The 19,498-nt window shown below is 41.1% G+C and overlaps 2 protein-coding genes across 2 annotated transcripts in view; one reads left to right on the forward strand and one right to left on the reverse strand.

Moving 5' to 3' along the window:
• Positions 1-7,442, forward strand: part of dhrs12lb (dehydrogenase/reductase (SDR family) member 12-like b) — a 10,309-nt gene extending 2,867 nt beyond the window's left edge. Inside the window, exons 4-11 of the mRNA XM_061920130.1 lie at positions 1,738-1,820; positions 3,499-3,594; positions 5,209-5,290; positions 5,358-5,419; positions 5,491-5,595; positions 5,662-5,752; positions 7,047-7,184; positions 7,262-7,442. Of these exons, the coding sequence (XP_061776114.1) occupies positions 1,738-1,820; positions 3,499-3,594; positions 5,209-5,290; positions 5,358-5,419; positions 5,491-5,595; positions 5,662-5,752; positions 7,047-7,184; positions 7,262-7,413 (809 nt within the window). The 3' untranslated portion in view covers positions 7,414-7,442. The remainder of the gene's footprint in view (positions 1-1,737; positions 1,821-3,498; positions 3,595-5,208; positions 5,291-5,357; positions 5,420-5,490; positions 5,596-5,661; positions 5,753-7,046; positions 7,185-7,261) is intronic.
• Positions 7,443-11,736: 4,294 nt separating this feature from the next.
• Positions 11,737-19,498, reverse strand: part of LOC133568294 (cullin-3-B-like) — a 28,885-nt gene continuing 21,123 nt past the window's right edge. Inside the window, exons 13-16 of the mRNA XM_061920133.1 lie at positions 18,706-18,840; positions 18,437-18,623; positions 17,781-17,926; positions 11,737-12,112 (exon numbers count right to left, since the gene is read on the reverse strand). Of these exons, the coding sequence (XP_061776117.1) occupies positions 11,981-12,112; positions 17,781-17,926; positions 18,437-18,623; positions 18,706-18,840 (600 nt within the window). The 3' untranslated portion in view covers positions 11,737-11,980. The remainder of the gene's footprint in view (positions 12,113-17,780; positions 17,927-18,436; positions 18,624-18,705; positions 18,841-19,498) is intronic.

Below are 19,498 nucleotides of genomic sequence, written 5' to 3' on the forward strand. Positions count from 1 at the left end.
TCTGTGTTGAGCTTTTACAGCAGTATTGGGGGTACGCGTACCCCTGGGGGTACTTGAAGGTATGCCAAGGGGTACGTGAGATTTTTTTTTAAATAGCAAACATTTACAAATCCTTTATAAATATATTTATTGAATAATACTGAAACAAAATATGAATGTAAACTGTAAACTGTGAAAAGAAATGCATCAATGCAATATTCAGTGTTGACAGCTAGATTTTTTGTTGACATGTCCCATAAATATTGATGTTAAAGATTTCTTTTTTTGTGAAGAAATGTTTAGAATTATTTCATGAATACAGATGGATCTCTATTACAATCCCCAAAGAGGGCACTTCTATGTGTAGAACTATTTATTTATAATTGAATCACTTGTTTATTTTTCAACAAGTTTTTAGTTATTTTTATATCTTTTTTTCCAAATAGTTCAAGAAAGACCACTACAAATGAGCAATATTTTGCACTGTTATTCAATTTAATGATTAAGAAACTGATGACATAGTGCTGTATTTTACTTCATTTTTTTTTTCAGCCCAAAATGCTTTGCTCTGATTAAGGGGTACTTGAATCAAAAAAATGTTCACAGTGGGTACATCACTGAAAAAAGGTTGAGAACCACTGGTCTAAATAGCTGTCAAAGAAAGACCATTGTTTTTTTTTTCATATCGATCACAATTAATATCACAGCTTACTTTATATTGTATTTAATCTGCCTGTTTTGAAGCATCTGTACTAAAAATGAAAGTAACTAGAGAACAAAGAAAATGAAATAAAATGAACATAAATATTCAAGTTAAATAAAATCTGAAAATAAAAACACATTTTTCAGAATTATTTTAATTTATGTTTGTATTTAACAAAATTTGTACGATACAGTACAGGCCGAAAGTTTGGACTCACCTTCTCATTCAATGTATTTTCTTTATTTTCATGACTATTTACATTGTATATTGTCACATCTAAACTATGAATGAACTACATGTGGAGTTATGTACTTAACAAAACAAGGTGAAATAACTGAAAACATGTTTTATATTCTAGTTTCTTCAAAATTGCCACGCTTTGCTCAGATTACTTTTTTACACACTCTTGACATTCTCTCCATGAGCTTCAAAGGGTTCAAGACTGTTGGAAAACCATTTCAGGTGACTACCTCTTCAAGCTCATTGAGAGAATGCCAAGAGTGCACAAAGCAGTATCCAGGGTAAAGGGTGGCTATTTTGAAGAAACTAGATTATAAAACATGTTTTCAGTTATTTCACCTTTTTTTTGTTAAGTACATAACTCCACATGTGTTCATTCATAGTTTTGATGTGACAATCTACAATGTAAATAGTCGTGAAAATAAAGAAATTGCATTGAATGAGAAGGTGTGTCCAAACTTTTGACCTGTACATGTATGTACGCAGATTAGTCACACAATTGTTTTGAGCAGGGGGTTACAAGGTCAGGGATCAGGTCAAAGCATACGTCAGCAAAAAAAATGATTGTGGACACCCCGGCTGGTGTGCTCGCTGGCAAGTTTCACTCCAAAATAATGCCAAAGGGAGTTTAGGTACAACTATTCAGGTTTGGAATAAATAGATGTACTGCAGTCAAGTAGCCCACTTTTTAAAAAAAAAATCCTTTATGACATTCTGACAAAGAATGCAGTTGTGTCAAAATATTATTTTTGTTGTGATTAATCCAAATTCAAAAGTGGGATTCATTTGATTTAAAACAAATGTATGGTTTGCAGGTGGTAGAGTGCACATGGTGTGCAGGAATAAAGATAAAGCTGAGGAGGCCAAGGAGGAGATTATTCATGAATCTGGTAATACTGTAAGTATTGTTTTTAAGGCATATTATACAACTATCATATTGGAAGCATGTTGTCTAATAAACTTGGTTCTGGAATTTAGACGTGCTTTTAGTAAGTTTTGATACAATTTTGTACAGTAAAGATGCTAAAATCATGCCAATGTTGGTTAAACATGGTACCCGGGGTCACTTTGGACACAGCTGCCCCATTTGGAATAAAATAATTTTGTGTGTCTGTACTCTGGTTGTACGGAATACGATTCAATAGTATACCGGTACTACACTAGTACTACCGGTATACTAGTAATTCATATTCTGAACTCGCCCTGCCCCCCTTCCCTTTTTTTCACGGGCATAACGACGTGTCGTCACGTCGTTACATTGCTGGTTTTACGAGCAGAGGAGCATGTTCGGCAGCGCATACACACAGAGTACTTACAAGCAGACAGTGCGTAGACAGAAAAGGGAAAATGGACGCATTTTGGCCTAAAAAGTAAAGATATGTATCTATACATATACGAGCTAGCTAGCGGCTAGCGTCCATCTGCAGTCTGCAGTGTTTTAGCTACTTCTAAATCACTAATCCTCGCCTCCATGGCGACAAATGAAGTAAGTTTCTTACACGTATCATTATCACTGCAGGACGAGGAATAGCTAAAAATGCTCACCTGCATCACTGCTAAGAAAAGCTAGTGCTCCTGAATGTAAACAAATGCCATGGGTGGATCTACACCTGACAGCCACTGTAATTATACCATGTACAGGAGCGTATCTAGTCGATACTACTATGATTACATCGATATTTTTTAGCATCACAAAATCTATCTGTTTTTTTAAGATTTATATAATGTTTATAAACTCAAGAAAATGTCCCTGGACACATAACTTAAATTATGACCTTCAACTACTTGGTATCAAATTGATACCTAAATTTGTGCTATCATCCAAAACTAATGTAAAGTATCAAACAAGAGAATAATAGGTGAATTTTACATTTTAACAGAAGTGCAGATAGAACATGTTAAAACAGAAATAAGCAGATTTTAACAGTAAATGAACAAGTAGATTAATAATGCATTTTTATAATTTGTCCCTTAAAATGTTGACAGAATAATAGAACGATAAATGAGACAATATGTTACTGCATACGTCAGCAGACTAATTAGGAGTCTTTGTTTGTTTACTTACTACTAAAAGACAAGTTGTCTAGTATGTTCACTGTTTTATGTAAGGACTAAATTGCAATAATAAACATGTTTAATGCACCCTAAGATTTGTTGTTAAACTAAACCCAATGTCATTTTTTTGTGGTCCTCTTTATTTAGAAAAGTATCAAAAGGTATCAAAATACATTTTGGTACCGGGACAACCCGAGTCTGTACCTTTTCATGCTGGAGTGTGATGACGCAAGACCAGTCAAACATTTAGACACACGGTCATCAAATGAGAATGTGTATCCAATCTAATTCCAAGTTGCATAAAAGAAGTGTTCTTTTTAGTAGGACTATGCTGTGACATTTTTGATTTAAAAACATTGGGTTTGCGGTCATCTATCTTCTAGTCTAGATCCCTATACAGTCCTGTTAACTCCCAAGGAAAGTTGAAAATCGAGGTTGCATAATCCTACTTATTAGTGATTGCAGGTGTTTAGTCATTATGAATGGATATGAAAAAGAAGTAACTGCTGGCTTCATTGCAGGAAGTATACGTCCATATCGTGGACTTGTCAGAGTCACGCAGAGTCTGGCAGTTTGCTGAGGCCTTCAAGAAGCAGTATTCATGCTTACACGTCTTGGTAGGTAGACACAATCACTGACATAATGAAGTGAATATAAAATATATACTTTTAAAACAAAGACAGAATTTATCTTAATTGTTTTTAAATAACTGGTAGACTGCAATTAAAATATGCAAACCCCAAAACCAGTGAAGTTGGCACGTTGTGTAAATGGTAAATAAAAACAGAATAGAATGATTTGCAAATCCTTTTTTTTTAACTTATATTCAATTGATTAGACTGCAAAGACAAGATTTTTAATGTTCCAACTGGTAAACATTGTTATTTTTTGCAAATATTAGCTCATTTGGAATTTGATGCCTGCAACATTTCAAAAAAGCTGGCACACATGGCAAAAAAGACTGAGAAGTTGAGTAATGCTCATCAAACACTTATTTGGAACATCTCACTGGTGAAAAGACTAATTGGGAACAGGTGGGTGCCATTAATGGGTATAAAAGCAGCTTCCATGTATAAAAGCAGCTTCCATGAAATGCTCAGTCATTCACAAACAAGGACAGAGCGAGGGTCACCACGTTGTCAACAAATGCGTGAGCAAATTGTCCAACAGTTTAAAAACAACATTTCTCAACCAGCTATTGCAAAGAATTAAGGGATTTCACCATCTACAGCCTGTAACATCATCAAAAGGTTCAGAAAATCTGGAGAAATCACTGCACGTAAGCAATGATATTACGAACCTTCGCTCCCTCAGGCGGTACTGCATCAAAACCCGACATCAGTGCGTAAAGGATATAACCACATGGGCTCAGGAACACTTCAAAAAACCACTGTCAGTAACTACAATTGGTCGCTACATCTGTGAGTGAAAGTTAAAACTCTACTATAAGTTAAAATTAATGTACCAATGATTGTTACACACACACTAGGTGTGGCGAAATTATTTTATGCAAAGCGAAAGGCATTTATCAACAACACCCAGAAACAACGCCGGCTTGGCTGGGCCCAAGGTCATCTAAGATGGACTGATGCAAAGAGTAAAAGTGTTCTGTGGTCTGACGAGTCCACATTTCAAAATGTTTTTGGAATCTGTGGACGTTGTGTCCTCTGGAACAAAGAGGAAAAGAACCATCCGGATTGTTATAGGCGCAAGATTCAAAAGCCAGCATCTGTGGTGGTATGGGCGTGTATTAGTGTCCAAGGCATGGGCAACTTACACATTTGTGAAGGCACCATTAATGCTGAAAGGTACATACAGGTTTTGGAGCAACGTTATCATGGACGACCCTGCTTATTTACCATCAGGACTGTTATAGGAGCAAAAGAAAAACATGTTTTTCAGTTGGAACATTAAATATCTTGTTTTTTGTAGTCTATTCAATTAAATGTAAATTGAGGATTTGCAAATCATTGTATTCATTTCTATTTACGAATTACAAAAAGTTCCAACTTTACTGGTTATGGGTTTTGTATATTTCTTAACTACTTTGACGACATGCTTTATTGAACACTATTATCTTAAAATCAGCACTATCAGCAGTACTTTAACTTTTATTTTCCGTCTGCAAACTTGCCCAGCCTTTGAGAGACATTTATTTCCATGGTGTGTGTACACAGAGTCTTCAGGGTAAAAGTCTTCTATTTGGGTAAACAGGACAGTACATTCCACAGGTAAACAATGCAGGGTGTATGGTTCATAAGAGAGAGGTGAACGACGAACGCCTGGAGAAGAATTTCGCCATCAACACCATGGGTAAGACCTCCATGTAGTCTTTATACTTGGAGTTAGGCTTCAATACGGTGTTGGTCTGTCTCTTCAGGCACGTATCTTCTCACCGAGGGTCTCATACCACTTCTACAAAAGAGCCGGGACCCAAGGGTGGTATGAAGGGGCGCATCATGGCGGACTCCACAGTGCCACCTTTGTGTCTGGACACTTGTGTTTCTGTTTAGATCACCGTGTCGTCAGGAGGCATGCTAGTCCAGAAGCTTCAGATTGATGACTTACAGTCGGATAAAGGCTACTTTGATGGCGTCATGGTCTACGCCCAGAACAAAGTAAGTATAGTCTGTGCCTTCATTGACAATTGTTGTGAGTGAGGCTTGCATTGCTGTTCCTCCCAGAGGCAGCAGGTGGTGCTGACAGAGCAGTGGGCCAAAGAGTACCCTGACATCCACTTTTCAGTCATGCACCCCGGCTGGGTCGATACTCCAGGTACTCATTCAACTTCTACAACTGCTATGTTCGTCTAGTACGGGAGGGATATGTACCCATTTGAATGCTAATGATGTCATATTGCACTGAGGATGGACTGTATCATGAAGGCCAGATAGTGACAGATTGCGACTGTATCAATTGTTACTGTATCAGTTGTTACCACATCACGACATACTTAGTTTTTCTGTAAAATTGGCTCAATTGTGTGCCATCTGCTGTTGTCCCGATACCAATATTTTGGTACCGGTAACAAAATGTATTTCGACACTTTAAAAAAAAAAAAAAAGGGTACCACAAAAAATAGCATTATTGGCTTTATGTAAACAAAAACACTTAGTGTACATAAATATGTTTGGAGTCTTTAAATTAAATAGTGAACATACAGACAACTTGTCTTTTATTAGTAAATAAACAAAGACTCCTAATTAGTCTGCTGACGTATACAGTAACAGATTGTGTCATTTATCATTCTATTATTTTGTCAACATTATAAAGGACAAGTAGTAGAAAATGGATTATTAATCTACTTGTTCATTTACTGTTAATATCTTATTCTCTCTTCCAACATGTTCTATCAACACTTCTGTTAAAATGTAGTAATCACTTATTCTTCTCTTGTTTGGATACTTTATATTAGTTTTGGATGATACCACAAATTTGGGTATCGATCAGATACCAAGTAGTTACAGGATCATACATTGGTCATATTCAAAGATTTTGTGATACTAAAAAATATCAATGTAATCATAGTAGTATCAAATAGATACGCTCCTGTACTTGGTATCATTACAGTGTAGATCCACCCATGGCGTTTGTGTACATTGTGATGCCGGTGAGCTATTGCATCCTCCTACGGTGTGTAGTGAAGCATGTTTAGCTACTCCTCGTCCTGCAGTGATAATGGTACTTGTAAGAAACTGACTTTGTCGCCAGGGAGGCGAGGATTAGTTATTTAGAAGTAGCCAAAATGCTGCCTAATACGAATGGACATTAGCTGCTAGCTAACTAGCCATGTCTTAAAGCACCTCTTTCTGAGGGTGTTTCAGTGTTAAACTTCCCTAATCTTTAGTTTTTAGACCAAAATGCATCCATTGTCCCTTTTCTGTCTACACACTGTCTGCTTGTAAGTACTGTGTGCGCGCGCTGCCGAACATGCTCCTCATAAAATCGGCAATGTCACGACATGTGACAATGACGGGGAGCGGTACTTTTTAGAGGTGGTAAAGTACCGAATATAATTAATTACTACCCTAGTCCCATCCTTACAAAACCACGGGCTTCCCACTTGCAGCCGTGTCCACATCCATGCCCCAGTTCCACAGCATGATGGGAGACAGGCTGCGCACTGCGGAGCAAGGGGCCGACACTGTGGTGTGGTTGGCTTTGTCCCGAGCTGCTGGCAGAACCCAAAGCGGGCAGTTCTTTCAAGGTAGGCATCATTTTCAAACTTAAATCTTTCGCTTCACATGTTCCTGCATGACACAACAATGGCGGTCCGTGTTGCAGATCGCACGCCCGTCTCTACCCACCTGCCTCTGGCCTGGACCCGCAGCTCTACAGTGGAGGTTTTGACTTTCATCGGTCATCTGGAGATTTTGGCCAAAGCTGTGCAGTCCCTGTCTGATCCACTAGGACCCAGCAGCCTCCAACTAGTATAATACAACCAATAAAGTGAAATACTGAGGAATGGTACACAATGGTCATATTTTGTTAACTACATTACAATTACAAGACAAGATGTCTAATTTTCCACAATATGTCACTTAACATTATTCAACAAGAGTATGAAAATATGTTTTCTAACGTAGAAATGAAACATGGATGCACTTTCGAGTCCATGTCCAGCTCATATAGACTGACTTTACACTGAAGACACAAAGGCATGACTGTCTTGCCTATGTAAGACGTAGGGCTCCAGGGCTGCATGAGTGCAGCCCACATTGGAAGAACCACACTTCAACAATGTACAAACCCTGTTTCCATATTAGCCGGGAAATTGTGTTAGATGTAAATATAAACGTAATACAATTATTTGCAAATCCTTTTCAACCCATATTCAATTGAATATGCTACAAAGACAACAGATTTGATGTTCAAACCGATGAACATTTTTTTTTGCAAATAATCATTAACTTTAGAATTTGATGCCAGCAACACGTGAAAGAATTTGGGAAGGTGGCAATAAATACTTATAAAGTTTAGGAATGATCATCAAAAACTTATTTGGAACATCCCACATGTGTGCAGGCTAATTGGGAACAGGTGGGTGCCATGATTGGGTATAAAAACAGCTTCCCAAAAAATGCTCAGTCTTTCACAAGAAAGGATGGGGCGAGGTACACCCCTTTGTCCACAACTGCGTAAGCAAATAGTCAAACAGTTTAAGAACAACATTCTAAAGTGCAATTGCAAGAAATTTAAAGATTAAAAAGTTCAGAGAATTTGGAGAAATCACTACACGTAAGCGGCATGGCCGGAAGCCAACATTGAATGACCATGACCTTCCATCCCTCTGACGGCACTGTATCAAAAACCCATATCAATCACTAAAGGATATCTCCACACGGGCTCAGGAACACTTCAGAAAACCACTGTCACTAAATCCAGTTCGTCGCTACATCTGTAAGTGCAAGTTAAAGCTCTGCTGTGCAAAGCGAAAGCCATTTATCAACAACATCCAGAGATGCCGCCGGCTTCCCTGGGCCCGAGATCATCTAAGATGGACTGATGCAATGTGGAAAAGTGTTCCATGGTCTGACGAGTCCACATTTCAAATTTTTGGGGGAAATATTCGACATCGTGTCATCCGGACCAAAGGGGAAGCGAACTATCCAGACTGTAATCGACACAAAGTTCAAAAGCCAGCATCTGTAATGGTATGGGAGTGTATTAGTGCCCAAGGCATGGGTAACTTACACATCTGTGAAGGCACCATTAATGCTGAAAGGTACATACATGTTTTGGAACAGCATTAGCTGCCATCTAAGCGCCGTCTTTTTCATGGACGCCCCTGCTTATTTTCAACAAGACAATGCCAAGCCACATTCAGCCCGTTACAACAGCGTGGCTTCGTAAAAAAAAGAGTGTGGGTACTTTCCTAGCCCGTCTGCAGTCCAGACCTGTCTCCCATGGAAAATTTGTGGCACATTATGAAACGTAAAATACGACAGCAAATACGACCCCGTACTGTTGAACGACTGAAGCTCTACAGAAAACAAGAATGGGAAAGAATTCCACTTTCAAAGCTTCAACAATTAGTTTCCGCAGGTCTCACACGTTTATTCAGTGTTGTTAAAAGAAAAGGTGATGTAACAGTGGTGAACATGCCCTTTCCCAACTACTTTGGAACGTGTTGCAGCCATGAAATTTTAAGTGAATTATTATTTGCAAAAAAAATAAAAGTTTGAGTTTGAACATCAAATATCTTGTATTTGCAGTGCATTCAATTGAATATGGGTTGAAAAGGATTTGCAAACCATTGTATTCCGTTTATATTTACATCTAACACAATTTCCCAACTCGTATGGAAACGGGGTTTGTACATGTTTCTCACTGGCACTCATCGAGGGAGGATGCTACTCTCCTCTACCTAATCTCTCCAGCTGGCTTCTGTCTTGTCTTGTCTTAACTTTCTTGTTGACTTTTTATGCTCTGCTCTTCAAATCTAAATATTGCAACTATTTAACTGTCCTCAATTTTATTTTCACTCGAAAAAAGCTTGGATTGTTTCCCTAGCTTCGAGACTCTCCCGAAGGACAATGCGGCAAAGACACAACAAACTCCCTTCTTGTGTCATGTACACACACCTGTTGTTGACTTTGGACTAGCGACTGCACTACATTAAGGCCGCGGAAAAGAGACACGCGTCAAGCTTACACACATCCATCCACAAAATATATATGCCGCACAAACATACCCCACCCCTATCCAACGTCCTTGACGCGAATCTCTTAGGGGTGATGGACAGCTGGGCAGCGCCAGAAGAGCTACAGCCTGCCACCGTAGCCCCCACTCCCTCCCCTCTGTTGCAAGTCTCGAGATGTATGTTGTAATATGTATATGTGCTTTGCGATGGGGGTTTTCCCACTCCAGACTAGGCCCCCTTAAGAGCCCAGTCTAGATTGTATTTTTTTACTCATCCTCCCCCAGTGTTTACCTTTTTCCCATATTTTACGGTGCGCCTTGTGGCGACCCATCAGCATTCCTGTTCTGTAACCCTGTACACTGTTTGTCTAATCCTGAACGGGTTTGTGTTGAAAACAAAGTTTAATTTTACTTGTGACAATAAAGACCTACCTACCTACCTAACACAGAGCTGTATCCCTTCCAATAAAGAGCTCAAACACACCTCAAAATGATAAGAGCATAATGAGGAACCTGAGGGTGATGGAGTGGCAAAGTAATATCTAAGTTTTATTTCTGAAGTACAGTGGCACCTCAACTTAAAAAGGAACTGCACTTTATTTGAAATTAGCCCATCGTTCACAATCAATGCGGGCCAAGAATAAAGATTGTTCTTTTTTGCATTGTAACTTGTAAAAATCAGCTCGTTCTAGGTAGCTAGCAATACAGCTAATGGTAACAAACAATTCTACCTCTAATTCACTTTGAAAATGCATTCAAAAAAACATCAATACTTAATTTACATTCTGCAACCTGTATATCAACCGAACTGTAGGGACATTGTTATTGTAAGAGCAAACACTGAGGAACTATTTTTCTATCAGAGTAACACATGGGCGTGCTACGTAAAAGCTAGCTACGGAAGGAGATAAGCTCGCAACTGCGTCAACACAAAACACATTTAAGTTTGTAATACGGAACACTGCAATAAGACACCAACCTGTACTGAATGAAAAACCTAAACAATCAAATTACGGTATCTAAAGTATTATTTCATGTTTTGTTTGTACACAGCTCGACAGTCAGTGTATGCTGTCTGTCATGATAACACGCATGACGTGCTGCGTGGATCATGATCAATATAAAGTGTGACTCACTTGATGGACAGTTGTCTATCCAGCTGGCTGGGGATGTTTTTTCCCAGTATATTTGGGTAAGCACTCCATTTTTGTTAAAATAGCACGGCTTCAAACATCACATTTTGTAGCTTCGAGCTACTTTCACCTCAATATCTCAGCATCAATGTCTCACTCTTCCTTCATGCTGGCTTCTAGAGCTGCAGTACATCCTCCATAGATTCAATTCAAATAGATAAGTCATTCAACCCTCATTTGTCACAAAATAGTCTTCTTTGTTGTTTCTTATTGAATCTGCCATTAGAAAACACACATGCCTTGTTTCCGGAAGTAGGACACACTGTTGCCAGAAGTCAGAAGTGCGCTGCAGTGGAACAGAACTAAATGTGCTGAGGAATTAGTTCCAGCAATGATTAAAATGACCAAAATACGATACATAATTACATATTGTTATGAAGGTGTCTGTTACTACATTATACATATACTTGCTGTGTGTACTGTATGTATTATATTGTTATGAAAGTGTTACTACATTATGTATAAAACTGCAATGTCTATATTGTACTCATTACATATTGTTATGAAGGTGTCTGTCATTACATTATATATATAGTTGCAGTGTGTATACTGTACATATTACATATTGTTATGAAGGTGTCTGTTACTAGATTTTATACATATATACAAACTTGCAGTGTGTATATTGTACATATTACATATTGTTATGAAGGTGTCTGTTACTACATTATATATATATATGCAGTGTATATAGTGTACATATTACATATTGTTATGAAGGTGTATGTTACGCCATTATATATATACTATAAAATTGTGCTGATTTGGGGGGCAAAGCACAGATTAAGCAGATTTCAAATCATTTACCGGTATATGGGAGACATTGATTTAAATTATAAGTGTTTTGAGTAATAAGAGCTGTCACCGAACCAATTCAACTCTGACATAAAGCAAAGAAAATGTTGATACACAAAGAGCAGAACATTTCTGTAAAAAACTATAGCATCAATACTTTATTTATATCAATATTCTTTTTTAAATACAAGATTTTTGTACAATATCGAAACAAAAATAAAGTGCAAATTTATAATTTTTTCCTTGAGGTTGATAATTTGATCATAAGAGACAGTAAGATTACTTTTTGTGCAGGTTTTCCTCCCTTTTAAATGTGTAGCACTTTCAAGAATCAATGTATGTCAAGTCATTCCAAATCTCCTTTGAGTCTCCTCTATGCCACATAGGTGTACAGATTACGGTCTTCTGGTGTCCTTGCCAAGTATTCTCTATCTATAAGTACCTCTATGCGCTTTTTGACCACCACGGGGCTGGGGAGGAAGTGTGCCTGCAGCTGCTGAGTCACCTGAGGACACACAAGGCATTGCAACAAACTTTAATGATGCACAAGGAAAATTGTTCCGCCCAGTAATTCGGTTCCAAAGGATGGAAAGGATCATGCACACAAGTACACAAAAAGAGGGCAAAAACAAAGGTATAAAGAAGACTAAAAATGTACCATAATAGCAATATAAAATATAACATATGTAATATTTACATATTATATATACAGTATATAATATATACTGGTATATAATATTATATATAGAATATATAACAAATCCGAATTACTATGTACAATATTACAGTATATGTAACAGCAGCAGCATAAAATAAAGAGTAGATCCAGCAGAAAATATACATTATAGAGAGAGGTAGCTAACATAGAAGCAGTCAGGTAATAGACTGATATCATCTATTTCTGTATGGCAGAGGTGTTAAAACTCAAGGCCCGGGGGACAGATCTGGCCCGCAAACACCTGGAAATGATGTGTCAATAAAGTTCTTCATATTTTTTCACTAAATACAATGGATTTTTTTCATTTTGGCAGAAAAAAAGATATATACAGCATATTACTGTAAATTGAACTAAACTATAATTTTTTGTGTTAAAATTCTGTTGACTGAGCTGCCATATTTTTACTGTAAAATCTTGTTTTTAATGGTGTATTGCTGTAAATGGAAAGACGGTACTCCTCTCTGAGCTGCTACCTTACCGTGGTAGAGGAGTTTGCGTGTCCCAATGATCCTAGGAGCTATGTTGTCTGGGGGTTTTCATGCCCCCTGGTAGGGTCTCCCAAGACAAACAGGTCCTAGGTGAGTGATCAGACAAAGAGCAGCTCAAAGACTTCTATGGAATTACAACGAAATGAACCCAGATTTCCCTCGCCCGGACGTGGGTCACCGGGGCCCCGCTCTGGAGCCAGGCCCGGAGTTGGGGCACGATGGCGAGAGCCTGGTGGTCGGGCCTGTTCCCATGGGGCCCGGCCGGGCACAGCCCGAAGAGGCAACGTGGGTCATCCCTCCAATGGGCTCACCACTCATAGGAGGGGCCATAGAGGTCGGGTGCATTGTGAGCTGGGCGGCAGCCGAAGGCAGGGCACTTGGCGGTCCGATCCTCGGCTACAGAAGCTAGCTCTTGGGACGTGGAACGTCACCTCACTGGGGGGGAAGGAGCCTGAGCTAGTGCGCGAGGTAGAGAAGTTCCGGCTGGATATAGTCGGACTCACCTCGACGCACAGCAAGGGCTCTGGAACCAGTTCTCTCGAGAGGGACTGGACCCTCTTCCACTCTGGCGTTGCCGGCAGTGAGAGGCGACGGGCTGGGGTGGCAATTCTGGTTGCCCCCCGGCTCAAAGCCTGTACGTTTGAGTTCAACCCAGTGGACGAGAGGGTAGCTTCCCTTCGCCTTCGGGTGGGGGGACGGATCCTGACTGTTGTTTGTGCTTACGCACCAAACAGCAGTTCAGAATACCCACCCTTTTTGGGTACACTCGAGGGAGTACTGGAAAGTGCTCCTCCGGGTGATTCCCTTGTCCTACTGGGAGACTTCAACGCTCATGTTGGCAACGACAGTGAAACCTGGAGAGGCGTGATTGGGAAGAATGGTCGCCCGGATCTAAACCCGAGTGGTGTTTTGTTATTGGACTTTTGTGCTCGTCACAGTTTGTCGATAACAAACACCATGTTCAAACATAAGGGTGTCCATATGTGCACTTGGCACCAGGACACCCTAGGCCGCAGTTCCATGATCGACTTTGTAGTTGTGTCATCGGATTTGCGGCCTTATGTTTTGGACACTCGGGTGAAGAGAGGGGCGGAGCTTTCTACCGATCACCACCTGGTGGTGAGTTGGCTGCGATGGTGGGGGAGGATGCCGGACAGACCTGGCAGGCCCAAGCGCATTGTGAGGGTCTGCTGGGAACGTCTGGCAGAGTCTCCTGTCAGAGAGAGTTTCAATTCACACCTCCGGGAGAACTTTGAACATGTCACGAGGGAGGTGCGGGACATTGAGTCCGAGTGGACCATGTTCCGAACCTCTATTGTCGAGGCGGCTGATTGGAGCTGTGGCCGCAAGGTTGTTGGTGCCTGTCGTGGCGGTAATCCCAGAACCCGTTGGTGGACACCAGCAGTGAGGGATGCCGTCAAGCTGAAGAAGGAGTCCTATCGGGTTCTTTTGGCTCATAGGACTCCGGAGGCAGTGGACGGGTACCGACGGGCCAAGCGGTGTGCAGCTTTAGCGGTCGCGGAGGCAAAAACTCGGACATGGGAAGAGTTCGGGGAAGCCATGGAAAACGACTTCCGGACGGCTTCGAAGCGATTCTGGACCACCATACGGCGCCTCAGGAAGGGGAAGCAGTGCACTATCAACACCGTGTATGGTGCGGATGGTGTTCTGCTGACTTTGACTGCGGATGTTGTGGATCGGTGGAGGGAATACTTCGAAGACCTCCTCAATCCCACCAACACGTCTTTCTTTGAGGAAGCGGTGCCTGGGGAATCTGTAGTGGACTCTCCTATTTCTGGGGCTGAGGTCGCTGAGGTAGTTAAAAAGCTCCTCGGCGGCAAGGCCCCGGGGGTGGATGAGATCCGCCCGGAGTTCCTTAAGGCTCTGGATGCTTGGTTGACAAGACTCTGCAGCATCGCGTGGACATCGGGGGCGGTACCTCTGGATTGGCAGACCGGGGTGGTGGTCCCTCTCTTTAAGAAGGGGGACCGGAGGGTGTGTTCCAACTATCGTGGGATCACACTCCTCAGCCTTCCCGGTAAGGTTTATTCAGGTGTACTGGAGAGGAGGCTTCGCCGGATAGTCGAACCTCGGATTCAGGAGGAACAGTGTGGTTTTCGTCCTGGTCGTGGAACTGTGGACCAGCTCTATACTCTCGGCAGGGTTCTTGAGGGTGCATGGGAGTTTGCCCAACCAGTCTACATGTGCTTTGTGGACTTGGAGAAGGCATTCGACCGTGTCCCTCGGGAAGTCCTGTGGGGAGTGCTCAGAGAGTATGGGGTATCGGAATGTCTTATTGTGGCAGTCCGCTCCCTGTATGATCAGTGTCAGAGCTTGGTCCGCATTGCTGGCAGTAAGTCGGACACGTTTCCAGTGAAGGTTGGACTCCGCCAAGGCTGTCCTTTGTCACCGATTCTGTTCATAACTTTTATGGACAGAATGTCTAGGCGCAGTCAAGGCGTTGAGGGGTTCCGGTTTGGTGGCCACGGGATTAGGTCTCTGCTTTTTGCAGATGATGTAGTCCTGATGGCTTCATCTGGCCGGGATCTTCAGCTCTCACTGGATCGGTTCGCAGCCGAGTGTGAAGCGACCGGAATGAGAATCAGCACCTCCAAGTCCGAGTCCATGGTTCTCGCCCGGAAAAGGGTGGAGTGCCATCTCCGGGTTGGGGAGGAGACCCTGCCCCAAGTGGAGGAGTTCAAGTACCAAGGAGTCTTGTTCACGAGTGGGGGAAGAGTGGATCGTGAGATCGACAGGCGGATCGGTGCGGCGTCTTCAGTAATGCGGACGTTGTATCGATCCGTTGTGGTGAAGAAGGAGCTGAGCCGGAAGGCAAAGCTCTCAATTTACCGGTCGATCTACGTTCCCATCCTCACCTATGGTCATGAGCTTTGGGTCATGACCGAAAGGATAAGATCACGGGTACAAGCGGCCGAAATGAGTTTCCTCCGCCGGGTGGCGGGGCTCTCCCTTAGAGATAGGGTGAGAAGCTCTGCCATCCGGGAGGAGCTCAACGTAAAGCCGCTGCTCCTCCACATCGAGAGGAGCCAGATGAGGTGGTTCGGGCATCTGGTCAGGATGCCACCCGAACGCCTCCCTAGGGATGTGTTTAGGGCACGTCCAGCTGGTAGGAGGCCACGGGGAAGACCCAGGACACGTTGGAAAGACTATGTCTCCCGGCTGGCCTGGGAACGCCTCGGGATCGCCCGGGAAGAGCTAGACGAAGTGGCTGGAGATAGGGAAGTCTGGGCTTCCCTGCTTAGGCTGCTGCCCCCGCGACCCGACCTCGGATAAGCGGAAGATGATGGATGGATGGATGGAAAGACGGTACATTTGTTTTCACGGTACAAAAACTGGCAGCTAAGCTGCCAAAATATGAAAAGAATGTGTACTGTTTTTCTATGAATATGTTGTAAAAAGTTGTCAATTTAACACTAAAATTCTGGCACTATGCTGCCAGCTTTTTCAGTAACCCCCAACCCCCCAAAAAGTGGTACTGTTTTTCCATATACCGTAAAATGTTGTACAAAAAACAAAACAGTATTTAACTGTAATATTTTGTAAAATCAACAGTCTACTTAAAACAATTTAAATAAGTGTGAATGCTCCAAACAATCACACATATGGTTTTCTACACATCTTGGCGCTCTACCTTCCACATTTTTCACCTGATTCAAACCGTTCCAACTTCTGATTGTTCAGCCTATTCGGGAATCATGGGCTTTTCCTTGACAAATTCCAAAAAGTCAGAGAATTCCAGTTTTTCCAGGATATTTTTCACACTTAAATTTGGCATTTTTTCTAAATTCTACTATTACCACATTTCTCAACCTATTTAAACCATTCCACTATCCTGGAAATTCAAAATACCCTTTTTCTAAGTTAAGAAAATTATAGGATTTTCCAGAATTCCTGGTTTTCCAAAGCCCTATTTCCACCCTTTTTTCTGGAGACCACTCCTCCCACATTTTTCAACCCACTACAATGTCTCCACCGTCAAAACATTCCTCTTAACTACGACAAAATACAAAGTTGTTTTTTGAACTGGAACAATTCCCTGTATTCCTGAAATTCCAGGAATTCTGTAATACCATTTCTCAATTCAACATGTTACTTCAACATTTTTCCACTGATTTGAAAAATTCCAACACCAACCATTTTAACTCATTCAGAACATTCAAGTTTACCATTTTCAAATAAATTTCAGATTTTCCCAAATTTCCCTAATGTCATTTACTACTTCAACATTTCTTGCCTGATTTAAACAATTACAAAAAACAACAAATTTAGCAAATTCAGGACATTCATGATTCTAATTTAAAAAAAAAAAGAATCCCGCTTTTCTCCAACACTCGCAAATTTCCAGGATGTTCCCATTGAAATGAATGGGACATTTGTCCAACTTGCACAATTCCCACATTTTTAAATCTATTCAAACCTTTCCAACATCAACACATTCCTCTTATCATTGACATTCAAACTAACACTTAACCAAGTTCCAAACCAAATTACTGTCTTCCTGGAAATTCAAACTTGTCAACATTCAAACCATTCCAACATTCAAACTATTCTTACATTCATACTACATTCTGTCAGCCTTTCAGTTCAACTTCAGAATTGGAGTATTCACACGCAATTCCTTCAGGAATTACCTCATCTAGTTAATAATGAAATCCAGAAGTATATTCATACATTATTCCGTTACAAGCGGCCCTCTGATGGCAGCCATAACTGCCATGTGGCCCTCAATGAAAACCAGTTTGACATCCCTGCTGTATGGCCAGTGATTATATAGCTGGATGGAGTGCGTAATGAAGGAGTTCTTGAATCGCAGTGTGGGAACAAAGCTGAAGGAGGCTGTTGGAGTGAGCCCCGCTGTCCCTAAATTGTCTGGTGGAGTGGGCGATGGCGGTGTGGGTTCAACATCTGACAAGGAAAATCAAACAAACCGGATTGTGTGTTCTCACCTCGGCCACTAAGACGTTGTGCTGTATCTTCCTCCTGGACTTCATGATTCGCACAATGGCTGCGTCGATCATGACCTTCCTGTCGTCATCCACTTTCTGCCTCGTGTCTTTCCTCTCGGGGTCGGATTCTCCTTGTTTAGCAGCAACTACAAGTGCACAAGGACAGGTTGAGATTGGAAGACATTTCAGTGCGTTCATGTGAGCGCCTTCCTCACAGTTACATGGTTGTTTGCAAGAAATACAGTACAGGCCAAAGTTTGGACACCTTCTCATTCAATCTTTATTTTCATGACTAATTACATTGTAGATTGTGACTGAAGACATGAAAACTATGACACTAGTGAAGTGAAAACCATTTCAGATGACTAGCTCGTGAAGCTCATTGAGAGAATACCAAGAGTGTGCAAAGCAGTAATCAGGGCAAAGGGTGGCTATTTTGAAGAAATTAGAATATAAAACATGTTCTGTTATTTCACCTTTTTTTTTGTTAAGTACATAACTCTACATGTGTTCATTTATAGTTTTGATGTGACAATCTACAATGTAAATAGTCATGAAAATTAAGAAGATGCATTGAATGAGGAGATGGTGTGTCCAAACCTTTAGCCTGTACTGTATATAGCGGTGTGGGCCACGGTATTGATGATCATGCACACCTGTCTGTATTTTGACTCTGTGCACTTTGGCAGTAAACTGGTCATTGACTGTGAACATGTGTCCGTTTTCGATCTCCTTAGACTTGGGCTCTTTGGTGAGGACTCTCTGTGTGGGTTTACCACAGGCCAAAGACTGCAAAGCACGCAGTAACTCCCATTTGGGAATATCTGTCTCGTGGTGCATCTCCTTAAAAAAAAAAAAAACACACGTGTTGACAAAAATGAGAGTTTTGCGCACGAGACGGCGGCAGGGGTATTGCGTGATCAACCTCGTAAGTGTAGCTTTCCCTGTGGTTGAAGAGCATAAGGATGGTCATCTGGAAGGTGGAGACCTGCAGGATGGTCTTACGGGAGTTAGAGCTGGCCACTTGTGTCGCTCCTGCACCTGCTTCGGACCCATCCTCCTGCATGGTAAAAGAAAATAATAGATGATAAAATGAACTGGAAACCTCATGTAAAGAATGTACAACTTTCAGTGGCAAGAAACATGTCAATCATGAATAAAGCAACACATGATCCAGACCAGGGGTGTCAAACTCATTTTAGCTTAGGGGCCGCATGGAGGAAAATCTGTGCACACGGACTTTAAAAATTATGGCATTAAAACTTAAAAATAAAGACAAATTCAGATTGTTTTCTTGGTCTTTGGCCAAAAATAGAACAAACACGTTCTGAAAATATTACAAGAAACATATTTTTTTTTAAAAACGGCAGCAGTAAAGTTTAGATCTATGACGATGAACATTTATAACTGAATAAACTTACATATGCATAAAAACGTGTATTATTTTGTATTCTTTTTTTTTTATGAATTAGGTAACGTTTATGACAACCTTTTTGCAAAACAATATAGAATGTAAGATATAGCATAGTAATACATTCATCATTTGTTTTCAAAACACTTACAAAAATTTGGGACCCCAAAATTTGCTGTGGGACACAATTTTTATGGCTTTATGGGGTTCCTGGGACCCCATAATACCAATCAAATATCATCCCGGGGGCCATAGATCAATCATTTGCGGGCTTGATCTGGCCTGCGGGCCTTGACTTTGACACCTG

Source organism: Nerophis ophidion, linkage group LG14 (assembly GCF_033978795.1).
Source record: "Nerophis ophidion isolate RoL-2023_Sa linkage group LG14, RoL_Noph_v1.0, whole genome shotgun sequence".
NCBI lineage: Eukaryota > Metazoa > Chordata > Actinopteri > Syngnathiformes > Syngnathidae > Nerophis > Nerophis ophidion.